This window comes from Carassius auratus, chromosome 13 (genome assembly GCF_003368295.1).
Source record: "Carassius auratus strain Wakin chromosome 13, ASM336829v1, whole genome shotgun sequence".
In the NCBI taxonomy this organism is placed as follows: Eukaryota; Metazoa; Chordata; class Actinopteri; order Cypriniformes; family Cyprinidae; genus Carassius; species Carassius auratus.
In genome coordinates, this window is record NC_039255.1 from 3,391,382 (window position 1) to 3,405,268 (window position 13,887).

Below are 13,887 nucleotides of genomic sequence, written 5' to 3' on the forward strand. Positions count from 1 at the left end.
ATTCATAAGTATAATTTCATTGTGCTATCCCCAGCTGCATATTCAAATATTATTATGGTACCGACATTGTATTTAAAACATGTACCGTGGTGTTCTTCGAAGTTACCTTATTAATACCACGTTTCCACTATCATGTCTTGTCTGTCAAGTACTTTAATGAGCCCCAAACCAGCTCGACCTGTTACCAGAGCCCAGGCCCTTCAGCAGGTTTCCCTAAACAGACTTTATACTGAGAGGTTAAACTTCTACTTCAGCTGAAATTCAAGTTTGTTTGGTTTAATTATTATGTGAATTTTCAGAGTGAGTCTGAAAAAAGTCATTTATATCTATCTATTGTATATCTTTTTCTGCTTATTATATATATATATATATATATATATATATATATATATATATATATATATATATATATGTATATGTATATATGTGTGTATATGTATTTATGTATATGTATATATGTGTGTATATGTATTTATGTATATATATATATGTATATATGTGTATATGTATATATATGTGTGTGTGTGTGCGCATGTGTATGTATATAAACACTGAAAACATATTGAAATATAATTTTATTTGGTTGTATCCATGTAGAAATCAATACAGTTAAACCGATTTAAACTCTGTCCTGTGTTAATGTTACAAATTAATGCATCCTTGTTGATATATGTATTTGTGTGTGTGTGTGTGTGTGTGTGTGTGACCTCAGACCACAAAACCAGTCATAAGGGTCAGTTCTTGAAACTGAGATTTAGATATCATATGTTAGCTGATTAAATAAGCTTTCCATTGACGAGGACAATATTTGGCTGAAATACAAATATTTGAAAATCTGGAAGTTGAAGGTGAAAAAAAAAAATATATATATTTATACATATATGTTAGGTAAAAAATGTTAGCCTGAATGCACTGTAAGTTGCTTTGGATAAAAGCATTTGATAAATGCATAAATTTAATTTCAAATTTAATTTAATATTCAGCCTTGCAGCGCATAAATAAATGCCATCTTAAAATGTATTCAAATAGAAATCATTTATTTTAAACTGTAATAATATTTCACAATATTACAGTTTTTACTGTATTTTTTTGATCAAATAAATGCAGCCGTGGTGAGCAGAAGAGACGTCTTTCAAAAACATAAAAACTGTAATTATTCCAAACTTTAGACCAGCAGTGTAATTGGTGTGCTGATTGTGATTGTCGTGACTTGATGTCTGTGTCCAGCAGGTGAGTTCAGGAGAGAGGCGCGCTCAGCCCCCTTTGTTGAACCAAGATGCCCCGTCCTCCCCAAGTGACCGAGAGGTGAGAGTTCAGCCCTCATTGTCCTCTCACTGCTCTTGAGTGCATGTATACATGTGCCAGATACGCTCTTTAACTCTTGAGTGTAGAATATCTGAACTGTTATGACCAAAAATACTTCATACTGTCATAACACAGGCTTTTTAAACGATAGTCAACAATGTAAGGTGATCTTTTGGTGTTTGTCAGATGTGTGAGATATGCAACGTGACTTTACAGTAAATCTATACAGTATAGCTATACATATTAAACGCGCTTTAAGTGTATAAATACATTTTGGGCCTGCAATTGGTCTAGGGGAAACGAATCTGATTTATTATTCTGTGAATTTAAAATGTGAAATGATCTACCTCTTGTTTTACAGAGAACTTTGTGCAGAGATTTCAAATCAGTTTGATAATCTACAGCTGGTTGGCTACCACACGACATGCTATTATTGTACTACTGCGATCTAATAATAGTCTAGATTATTCAGTTTTGTCATTTCTGGACCGTGACATTAAACCTCATTTGAAGCATGAACATTTAAACATGATAAATAATGATATATGAATGCATCTTCTGACTTTCAGAGACTCTGCTTGGTTTGTCCTTTGGCGCTTTGTCACAAATTATTGATGTTTGTCCTCTTTTTTTGAATCGTAGCTTAAATAGAATGTACCTCAGAATAAATATATGTCCATTGAAGGGAAACTGGTTTACTCTTCAGTGAGCTGAGGTTATGATTGTACCTTTGTCTTTCAACCACATTTTCTGTTTGTATTTCTTTTTGAAATTTCCATCAGATCTCAGAATAAATTCATCATCTCAGCATTTCCAGGACTCAACAATAAAGATTTATTTATTTATTTATATTTGATTGCACTGACAACATTTTTACTAGTCCATGACAATTAGTATAATTACACCAATTTCTAAATGTATTTATGTAAGAATTGTTTAAAAAAAATTAATATATATTTTTTAAGATTTATAAAAATCTATATATTTTTGAATGTATATATTTTATATATATTTATTTTTAATAAGTAAAAAAAAAAAAAAAAAAAAAAAAAAAAAATATATATATATATATATATATATATATATATATATATATATATATATAATATTTAATATATTTACATAATATTAATATAAAAAGTTATTATATTTATATATTTAATGTAATAAAATAGAATAATTTATATAATAATATAATTTCAATATTGTATTTATATCATATATTTTAAAAAAAATCTTTTAAATATTATTGTGCTATATTTCTCTAATATTTTTTAATTCTTCATGAAAAAGACTATCACTAAAGTCAAAACTTCACAGACATATTTAATTCGGACTTAATTCAAAAACTTTGCATATCATTGTTAAACGTAAAATAAATTGACAGCACAGCTTTGTGGACTCCTCTTTATTTTTGAGCCCTAATTTCCTCTATGCCAAAGACTGCTAGATGTACCTTTTTGATGTCTCTATACACAGAATATATCAGGATTGGATGCCAGTCCCATTGTAGAGAATCAGGTTTGGTAGAGACCTCAAACAGCGTCGCTCTGCAGCTTCAGTGTGAATGGGCTGTCTCAACTCTCTCTCTGTTTCCACAGATGTCCTTCTCTCATCCTCTGGCTCTCTTTCTGTCCTCTCACTCATTGTGTTGTTTTCTCATTGCTCTTCATTAATGCGTTGACTCGTGTGGGGGGGTCGTTCAGCTGCTGGCTGGGATGATAGCAGAGCCTGCTTTTCTCTCTGAGTATACTATCTTTGCTCTGGACCACTCAAAACGACCCAAAGCGGCCCAGGTGCCCAGTGCGGTGAGTCTGTCCTCTTCCTCACCCCGTCCCGTCTGCGATGCCTTTGGAGGTTATGGGCTATAGAGGAGGCCTGCTGAGTAACACCCTGCTTGCAGCTTTTCTTCTTGAGCGTCTCTGCATAACTCAAAGGCATCTCGCTTCTAACCCCTGCATCTAATATCTTGCGATCCTCGTTAGGCCTGATCTGTGCGTTTTCGGACCTCGGAATGGTTCCTCTAATTTGGCATCTCCAGGAATGAATGTTATTCCCGTAGTGTTAGATAATGCCTTGGATTCCCTGACTCGTTCCCTAAGTAGTGTCCTCATAGATTTAATGTACCCTTGCTGTTCCCTTTGAGTTATTTTGATTTCCTTGTGAAACTGATTTGGCAAATTCTCTGTTTAAAGGTGTTTCCAAATTTGAAGGTCCTTTTGCATGACTCGTATCAATATTTCCCAATGAATTGTCATGCTTTAGTTATTTTACCCTAATTTACTTTTGACAAACAAGTTTGAATAATTTTAAGGAGGATCAGTTAAGGGTTAGGGTTAGTTAGGGTTAAATCTAACATTCATATATATATATATATATATATATATATATATATATATATATATATATATATACACTACTGTAAATACAAGTACATACATTCATTGGCTTTCTCTATGGAGTCCTAGCTTGGCAAGTATTGTCAGAGAATTAGAAAGTGCTAATTAGACACAATTGTGTACAGTTTCTTATTATTATACTATTGAATTATTTATTGATATTTTGAACATTTTAGGTGTTCATTTTAAAGTTTCTGCTTTGCTTATTATTATAATTTATATAATAATTATTATATTTATTTTCATTATTATAATAATAATTATTATATTAAAATCTGTGCTGTTGTTACATTAGCCAAGGCACTCTTGTTTTAGTATTATTTATATACTAATATATTTTTTAATATATTATTTATAATTTTAAGTTTAAATGTAGCTTTTAGATTTTTTTTTAAATAATTTATAATTTTAAGTTTGATTATAGGTTTTAGATTTTTTTAATTTAATTTATAATTTTAAGTTTGATTATAGGTTTTAGATTTTTTTATTTAATTTATAATTTTAAGTTTGATTAGGTTTTAGATTTTATTTTATTTATAATTTTAAGTTTGATTATAGCTTTTTTAACCATTTTAATTTTAAATGTTTATCTGTCAATATTTTTATTTCCATTTTAACTTTATTAATACATTTTAGTTCACTTGTCAAAGCAGCATTTCTATTTGCTTAGAAATGTAACGTTTTTTTAATCAAATGTATACTTTTATTGCAGCTTTATTTCAAATAAACACAAACTATTTTGAATCATGTTAGTTAACGATGTCAGAAACACTGCTCTGAAACAGAATAAGAAGCCAGTATATTGAACCCTTTTACAGTCCTGTGTATCTGTCATTAGTTTTAGAAAGCAGTTTTACAGTAAGACACTTCACACGGTAACAGACAGCTCTTCCACTACATTTACTGTGATTACATTTACAATCCTCCACACACACCTGAGCTCATTACACACACACCACAGCTGACACACAGCACCACCAATCACATCAAACAAACACTGATCATGTGATCTGCCGTATTACTGGCCTCATTATCATCTTCATTGGGGAGAAATGTGCAGAATGGTATCTGTCCTTTACACCTGAACGCTGTGATGTGGAAACATTTGTTTTTCAGCACATAGTCAAAGTTTCCCTGGCCTTGTCTGGCAATACACTACAATGACATGCTAAACTGTAAATGAAAGCACGTTTATTTGCTGAAATTGGTTGTGTATGATGTAAAGGAAACTGTTGGTTTCAAAGTGCAAAATATCTGATAATGCTGTCTTATTAGTTGTGTTTATAACGTTTGGCCTGAAGTGTTTGATTGATTGAAGGATTGCCTTCTTCTACATGTACAGCAGACAGAAAGCGAGCTTCACTTGTTGATTTTAGATTTAAATACAGCTAGTTTGCATCAAAACGCTGTTTCCAGCATATTGCATTAATAGATGGCTCGATTTTTACTGAAATACTGTGTGCATCTATTAGTCTTCTCATAATCAAGTTCTTTTTTTTTGATTTATGATCTCTATAGGAATGCCTCCCACAACTAGATTACAGTTTAATAGTTATAATAACTATATTACTGTCAAATATAGACATCTGAGCCACGTGTAAACTGCAATAATAATAAGATAATTATTGTAATTAGTAATATAAGAATTAAATATATTATCATTGTTGTTATTAGTTGTAGTTTATATAATAATAATAATTATTATTATTTTTACCATCAGTATTCTTAGTATTATAAATAATATTTTATCATTATTACTAGTAAAATTGTATCATTATTATTATTATTTATAATATAAAGTATAACAATAGCAATAGTATTATTATCATTCATATATTATTATTGTTATTATTAATTGTATTAGTAGTGGTAGTAGATAATAATAATTTGTACATTTTATTATTGCTAATGCTCTTATTATTATAAATGATAATATATTTTATTATTAGATTATATTTGTAATATTATTATTATTAGATATTATAATATTAATAATACTAAAAAATTTAATTTTTTATAATGATAAGAAAAACAACAACTACAGTTGTATTATTATTATTATTATTATTATTATTTTAACTTGTACTATATTTAATGTTGGACTGTAAAATGTAAATTTTGGCTAAGATTGGGACAACATTAATTGGACGTTAAACAGTAGATTCTTGGAAAAGAGCCTTGTTGACCGTGTTATACCTGAAAAAGAAATAACTTTACAGTGTGTGTGTGCTGCTTTTTAACATTTGTATTGAAACTCATTCAGCTCTGAAGTAGAACATCACGATCATGTTATAAACTGAGAAACATTACCCATGACTTCTTTCGTCTGCCGAACCTATCAATGACAAACTCTCACGCTCTCAGTAACCAGCTTCTCTTGCAGATTAGCTGCTAGTGTAGTGCTGCTGTGTTTAACTCCTCGTTTGTGTAACGCAGTAGTAATGTTTGTGTTTAACCCCATGTGTTCCTCTCGGAGTTGCATGAGGTTAGGGTTGGTGTAACCAGAAGCCCCTGCATTTCTCATAGCAAAGCTAATATTGCTGCCAGAGTAATCGGGGTGCAGCACGATGGGCCGGAGGAATACTAACCTGACCTGTTGATTGCAGAGACACACTTTCACTCATGTTTGTGGCTTCTGTTCTGATGCAGAGCGTTAAAGCGGCCGGCAGCTCTCCGAGAGGAAGTCTGAACGGAGATGAAATCGCTTCTCCTCAGGCAAGTAATAGTTAAAGTGCCTTATTTGTGTTTCACATGCATGAAATGTTAAAAGTGAATCTGTTCACATTGCATCTGAAGTGACCAGATGACATGCATTGCAGATTATTTGAAACACTAGAACTATATACACAGTGATGTAGATTTATTTTTATTAAAAGAAATACCTGCTGTTCTTTAAAACTTTCTGTTCATTAAGAGTTCTTTAAAAAATAAATCATTTTTTACAAAAATGTGAAGGAGCACCTCAGCAAATCAAAATATTAGAATGACTTCTGAAGATCATGTGACTGAAAAATGGAGGAGTGATGCTGAAAATACAGCTGCGCATCAAAAGAATAAATTATATTTCACAATATATTTGAATGGAATACAGGTATTTTAAATTGTAAAAATAAAACGTGTTTTGTTAATTATATAAATAAAAATGTGACATTTAAAAAAAATAAGCAATTAAATAATAAACATTAAGTATATATATATATATATTAGTGCTGTCAATCGATTAAAAAAAATAACTTTTAATCGCAATTAATCGCAATTAAAAGACTGAAACTTTTTGGATATGTAAATGTAAAATGTAAATAATTAATGTAAACTCTAGACAAAGAAACTATTTAAATTCAAAATATGATTGTTTATTGGAAATTTTGTTTAACTTGTAACACAGATTTTCTCATGTAAACAACATACCTGCAATAAACCATCAATATCCTCCAAATTAACTGTTGGCTTGAAAGCCATATTTATTACAGAAATAAAAACACAGGCATGTAAGTACCATTTGAATTTCGAAACAATCAATGCCAATAAAAAACAAAAATGATTTCCATGTTGAATTCTAAGTGGACTGCAAAAAAATTCCAAAGTATAGTCATTGCCAGTGCTTTAAGTGGGCCGGTACACACCGGTACTCAGTACCGCCACTTCCAAATATAGCTCTTGAGCGTACCGCCACCTCTCCGTGCGCCCAGAACGTGCTTTTAGCCTACCGGTACGCTCATTTGGACATCTGTTTTAATAGAGGTTTTAATCTTTTACCTGCACTGCCGATTTTCAGAGCGCCCTTCACAATGCAAGCTTCCTAATTCATCCCACCCAGAGCAGAAACTACATTACCCATTCACCCTTAAGTTATAAGTGAATAGCGCATGTGTCGCTTTTCCCACTGTTAAGTGTCAACAACTCAACGTGGCCGGAGAAGGTGTGTGAAACTCGTTGTGAGTTATACTAAAGCAAAATCTTGAGTATTTATTGTCTGATAAACATTAAAAACTGTCTGCGGAGGTTGAGTCGTCCTGCAGCCCCCGCCGGCTGTTCATTGGCTGCAGCATCTTTTTTCTAAGTTAAAAAAAAATACCATAGACGGCAAGGCACAAATTTAGATATTCATTTATCTAATTAATCTATAGGCTATGCACAAAGACAATATGATCTTTTTGTCCCCTTTTTGTTTTAAAGCTTGATGAAGAGAGAGAGCGCAAGTTGCTGCAGCTGAGGAGGACAGTAATGCACGCGCACAGGAGTGATTGACAGTTCGCGGCACTGTGTACAAAAAATACTCCGCTACACAATTATTTCGTTATTTTCGTTTAAGCTTATTAACGTTAGCATTACAGAAAGGTCTGATTTACGCACTGTTACAGTCATTGTTTTTTTTTTTTTAAACAATGACATTTGAGTTCATGATTTTAATGTTGCTGTTTCTTGTGGCAGACTAAATGAAGAGTAATGTTTCTTGTGGTTTTATACTGAAACTTTCCGTCTAAAAGTCCTTCTTTGGTCTTAATTGGCGTTAATTGCGTTATTTTATTTTTTTTAACGCGTTAAATATTTCAAATTAATCGAATGCGTTAACACGCTAATTTTGACAGCACTAATATATATATATATATATATATATATATATATATATATATATATATATTTATTTATTTTATTTTTATATATATATATATATATATATATATATATATATATATATATATATATATATATAATTTTTATTTTATTTTTTGTGATTGTTCGATTCATTGCTCATTTGTGTAGTTGTTTTTGTATTTCTGATGATTGGTCATTGCTGTCATTTTTGAGTAACAGGCTTAATCACAGTTTGACAACAGAATCTTCTTATTTAATGTCTGATTGTTATGATTTGGGATGCTTGTGTGCTCCTCAGTCTCTGGCCCAGAAGCTGCAGCAGAAGGTTTCTTCGGTGGAGTCTCTGCTCCGGGGTTCGGCCCGCGGTGAAGGGCTCTTTCGCTCCGGCTCCCGGGACAGTCTGGTCCGAAGCTCCTCCAGAGAATCGCTCACTCTCGTCGGAGAGAACGAGGCCCAGACGACGCCGGCGTACGACCCTTCGTCAGACGTCGAGAGTGAGGCGGAGGATTCGCCCGGCAGCGTTGAGAGTCTGTCTAAAGAGCAGCTCTTGAACCGCCTGCACCGGGTCGAGAGGAGCCTTGGCAACTACAGGGGGAAGTACTCCGAGGTGAGCGTTTATTTCGGGTGATCTGATCGGTTTTGATCAGTCAGACTGTTCGGATCTACTTCTGGGGAGGGTCTTACAGAAACTGTACATATAACACTTTTGCAAAAAGTCAAGCTTCAATATTCCTTGTTTTGGCACAGTTTTTAGTTGTAATAATAAAGGCAACCGCAACATTTTGTCTCACAATCCATACTATTTCTTTGCAATTCCGGGAGAAAAAAAGTCAGAATTATGAGATTATGAAATCACAAAACAAGGTAAAAGCAATTAACATTTTGTTATGTCTACTTAAAAAAAAAATAATAATAATAATTATAGCTTGTTTCTGCCAAATATTAAAAAAACACAATTCTGAGAAAAAAAGCCTGGATTATCAGAAAAGTCAGAATTGGTAAATGTTTACTCCCATTTGCATAATTACTCACATTTGCAAATTTTTATTTTTAAAATTTTTTTTTTATCCGTGGTCGATACAAGCTTGTTATACTATAAATACATTTTTCCAATTGTATCTCGCAGTTCAGAGTAAATTTTTTTTTTATTTTTTATATCTCCCAATTCATGTCTTGTAATTCTGAGTATATATCTCCAATTCTGAGGGAATAAAGTCTGAACTGTAAGATAAAAAGTCAGATTTACCCCTTTTTTTTCCGTTTAGACTACAAATGCATTATATTTTTGGCGTATGTGGCCTTGAAGAACTATCATAAGCTGCAAATAGCTTTTATTGTTGTTTAATGTAAAAGCATTGTCTTATTGACATTTAATTTTTTTAAAAGAAACATTTTGATTCATATTTATGAAGTTTATGATCTCTCCACCTCTTCAGGAGTCTGGATAGTTGCCTGATATTATTGCTTTTTGTACACTAAAGAGTTTGTGTGTGAAGCAGAGGTGCTGACAGTTATCCTTCAGAGCTGGTCAACTTTTATCTTGTCAGTCTGTGATCTGTGCAACAGACTTGTATTAATACGTAAAATGCAATGCAACACTATTTTAGATGCTTCTAGTGTTGACTGTGTAGTTCAAAAGATTTGTTTCTTAATTACTTACCATAGGTTAGCAGATTGCATTAAATCAAAGCAATGCATACTTGAGATGGAAACTGCAATCTTTGTTATCCATTAGTAATTTAACCAGAAATATTGCAAGTTGCATGCTCAGACAGACTTTGCTGACATGTCCAAATAGCCACCGAATCTTAAGTTCTTTCATTCCTGATGCATAGAGTTAAATGTAAATTAAAGCCCAGACTGAATATAAAAGCTTTCTGAGTTTTAGTTTTCATTAAAGCTCTTTGGCTCATTTGTAATCACTGTGTTCCCTCTGCTGTAGGGTGTTTCCTGAGATAATGGCGAAATGATAAATCCATCAAATTAGCTGCATATCATTTGTTCAAGGAGAGCCAAGGCCTGTAGTACTGCCTGTGCATATTAATCCTGATCAGATAATGCACTGCTCTGACAGTATGTGGATTATTTCCACCTGATCCAGTCACTCGGTCCACCTCAGGAGGATCAGGTGTTAGCATCGTGATGTAATTAGTGATGTGTCCCAGATAACACTGAAGAACTTCCTGTTTGGAAAAACGCATACTGTACTGTAAACATGGCCGGGATGGAATGGATCATCTTTGTTATTCCTGACATCATGTTTATGTAAAATAAGACCCGCTGATATATGAAAAAGTGTTATTATTAAAAGCTATTAAAATAATTTTTAGTAATTGAAAGAAAGCAAAAAAAAAAAAAAAAAAAAAAATTATATATATATATATATATATATATATATATATATATATATATATTGAAGATTGGGGGGGGGGTTATTTGAAAGATATTATTTTTTAAATTTTTTTTAACAAAAGTTAGAACTAATTTAAACAAATTGGCAACTAATTCAAATACTAAAGTTAGTTAGTATACTATAGTTCAAATACTAAATCCATCCTAAAATTACTGAAATTAAAATGGAAATAAAAAAGTATTAAAGCTTGTATGGATGGATGGATGGATGGATATATAACTAATAAAAACTACAAAATAATAAAATACAAAATTGCAAACAAGTTTACATTAAAACATAACAAAAGTAACTAAAAAAGACAAAGATTTAAGTGTAAACTGGTAACTTACTGAAATACATGCATTTCTGCTCAAGTGCTGAAATGATCAATTAATCATAACATTGTGCAAATGAAAACATGAATAAAAATCTGTTAATGTAACAAAACTACAAAAACTGAATATGTAAAACCCTAAAAATAAAAGCTAATTCAAAATATTAACAAGTAGTAGTGTATAAATAATTCTAAAATTGTTTTGATTGATTTGTTGTTGTTATTGTTAATATTATTATTATTATTAAGCACAAAACTTTCCACTTTTACTTTAGATGTATTCTATTTTATTTTAGATTATGTCAGAAGGACCTTTTCAAATATGTTTTTCCAGTAGTATTTTATTTAGCTTTATAAAGTTGCACTAAAATGAGGAATTGTCCTCCTGCTTTGAACTAGTGAAGTCAAGCCCGATGCATTGACTAGTGGCAGAACTAATCAACTAATCAATAGTGTACTTTTACATGCCTGTGGTCCCTGATTTGGGCATGGGACCGTTTGATTCGTGAAAAGAGTTGATCATTATTAATAGACTGATGTTTTTCTCTCTCTTTTTCCTTTCTTAGTTGATTACGGCCTACCGAACTGTACAGCGGGATAAAGAGAAAACTCAGGTAATGTCATATTCAGTCAATAAATGATAGTTTAGGGGCAGCTGGAGGAATGTTTTCTTGATGTTTTTCCTTTAATGAGTCGCTCGATTTGCTCTGCTGTGAGGTTTGGAGCTGATATTAGTCTGTCACTCTCTCTCTCTCTCTCAGGCCATCCTCAGCCAGAGTCAAGATAAAGCCCTAAGAAGAATCGGAGAGCTCAGGGAGGTTCGTCTGGAACACATTAATTCTTCATCACAGCTCTACCGTCAATGTTTTTCTACCTCTGATATCTCTATTAGTCTTCGCTTCACACGGTGTATTTAAAGGCAGCATGAAAAAGCGTTCACAAAGCAGCGAACGTCTGCAAAGTGACATGTTTCAGAGATATGGTCCAGAGTTTCAGATGTTTGCGGAGTGTAGGAATTTGTCTGCTTGCTTTAAATGGATTGTGTGAGTGATGGGCACAATATATGAAATATTGGAGTAAAAAAGAAAAATATAAATAATAAAACACAATAAACCATGAATAAAATAAAAATAAACCATGCATGAAGCGGTGTTATTATAGTATACCATATGAATACGATTTTATACTATTTTAATTGTATATTTTAAATTTTAGTTAAGGTTTTACTAATTATGCTGTTTTTGTATTTTTTTTATATATTTTATATATATATATATATATATATATATATATATGTGTATATATATATATATATATATATATATTATTATTTATTTTTTGTCATTGTAGTAATTACATTTATGAAAATAAATGCAATAAAAAAATAAAAAATAAATAAAACAAAATAAATAAAAATATATGGATTTAATGTGATTTTTATTTGTATTTAATTCATTTGATAAATTATATTATTTTTGTTTAATTCTGTATGATAATTGTATATGAGCAGTTATTTGTATATTTTATATTTATATATATTTTTTTAAATTCTTCCAAATTGTTATTTTTAAAATATGCATTTCTTTAAATACTTCAAATTATTTATATTACATATGCAACATAAATATAGGACTTGTAGATTTAAATATTAATATATAGTTTTGAACAATATTGAGACATTGAGCCCTTATCTCTCCTCCTCAGGAGCTTCAGATGGACCAGCAGACCAAGAAACACCTGCAGGAGGAGTTTGATGCTGCTCTCGAGGAGAAGGACCAGATGATCACTGTGCTTCAGACACAAGTGTGTGTGTGTGTGTGTGTGTGTTTATCTTGTATTGTGCATCTCCTAGTCATCTGAGGTGATACTGAAGCTGTTGTCTTCAGGTTTCTCTCTTGAAGAAGCGTCTGCAGGCGTCTGGAGGTGTGCTTTCGTCAGAAGTAGAGACCTCCACAGATACGGTTGATGCGACCTCTGACATTCAGAGCCCCTCGAAAGACGACGGCTCGACGCTTAACACAGGTGTGTGCAGGTCTCCAAGAACACACAACGTTTTTTTTTTTACACCAAAGTCATCTTTAACCTGTTTGTGTTTTGTGTGTGGGGCCAGCAGAGGGCAGGGGAGAGCCGGGCAGCGCGGTGGACCTTGAGGCTCTTCAGAAGCGAATCAAAAGGCAAGAGAGTCTCCTGCAGAGATGTAAAGAGATGATTCGATCCAGTAAAGAGCGCAGCGCTCAGCTGAGCAGCGAGAACGAGGTTTTACAGCAGCAGCTGCAGGAGAGACTGCAAGAGCTTGAGAAAATGAAGGTACTGAGATAAAATAAATAAAACAAAACATGAACAACATCTAGGTTTGGTTAGGGATTTATTCATTGGTAGCTGTAGCATAGTGGTTAAAGAAGGGCAGCAGGATCAAACCCTATATGAGGTTACTTATTGAGCTATCTACTTTGTGTTCTAGAGCAAAATTACAAAATTAATTTTTTTTCTTATATTTTATTAGTATTTTTTTTTAATTAATGCAGAATTTGTTGTAGTTATATTTTTAATTATATATATATATATATATATATATATATATATATATAAAATTCAGTATTTTACTTTTTTTTGTTGTATTTAATTTATACATGGTTTATTTTATTATATTATATAATCTTTTAAATTTTGTATTTTATTGATGCAGGGTTAATCTTAGGTATTTATTTGTTAATTTAAATTTTTTATTAATTCATACATTTTTTTTACATATGATTAATTTGAGAAAATCTGCGTGTTTTATATTTTATTGTATTATATTCTAATTTATTAATAATTATACGTTATTCATAATTTATTATTATGTTAACTATATTCATTAT

General features: G+C 31.7%; 1 protein-coding gene across 5 annotated transcripts in view; it reads left to right on the forward strand.

Moving 5' to 3' along the window:
* golga4 (golgin A4) overlaps positions 1–13,887 on the forward strand; it is a 38,001-nt gene that overhangs the window by 420 nt on the left and 23,694 nt on the right. Inside the window, exons 2-10 of one of the 5 annotated variants that reach the window (XM_026277836.1) lie at positions 1,228–1,305; positions 3,012–3,113; positions 6,354–6,419; positions 8,599–8,907; positions 11,593–11,640; positions 11,788–11,844; positions 12,731–12,829; positions 12,913–13,048; positions 13,137–13,333. In XM_026277836.1, the coding sequence (XP_026133621.1) occupies positions 1,228–1,305; positions 3,012–3,113; positions 6,354–6,419; positions 8,599–8,907; positions 11,593–11,640; positions 11,788–11,844; positions 12,731–12,829; positions 12,913–13,048; positions 13,137–13,333 (1,092 nt within the window). The remainder of the gene's footprint in view (positions 1–1,227; positions 1,306–3,011; positions 3,114–6,353; positions 6,420–8,598; positions 8,908–11,592; positions 11,641–11,787; positions 11,845–12,730; positions 12,830–12,912; positions 13,049–13,136; positions 13,334–13,887) is intronic. The other 4 variants (XM_026277838.1, XM_026277837.1, XM_026277839.1 and 1 more) reach the window with 4 other exon arrangements.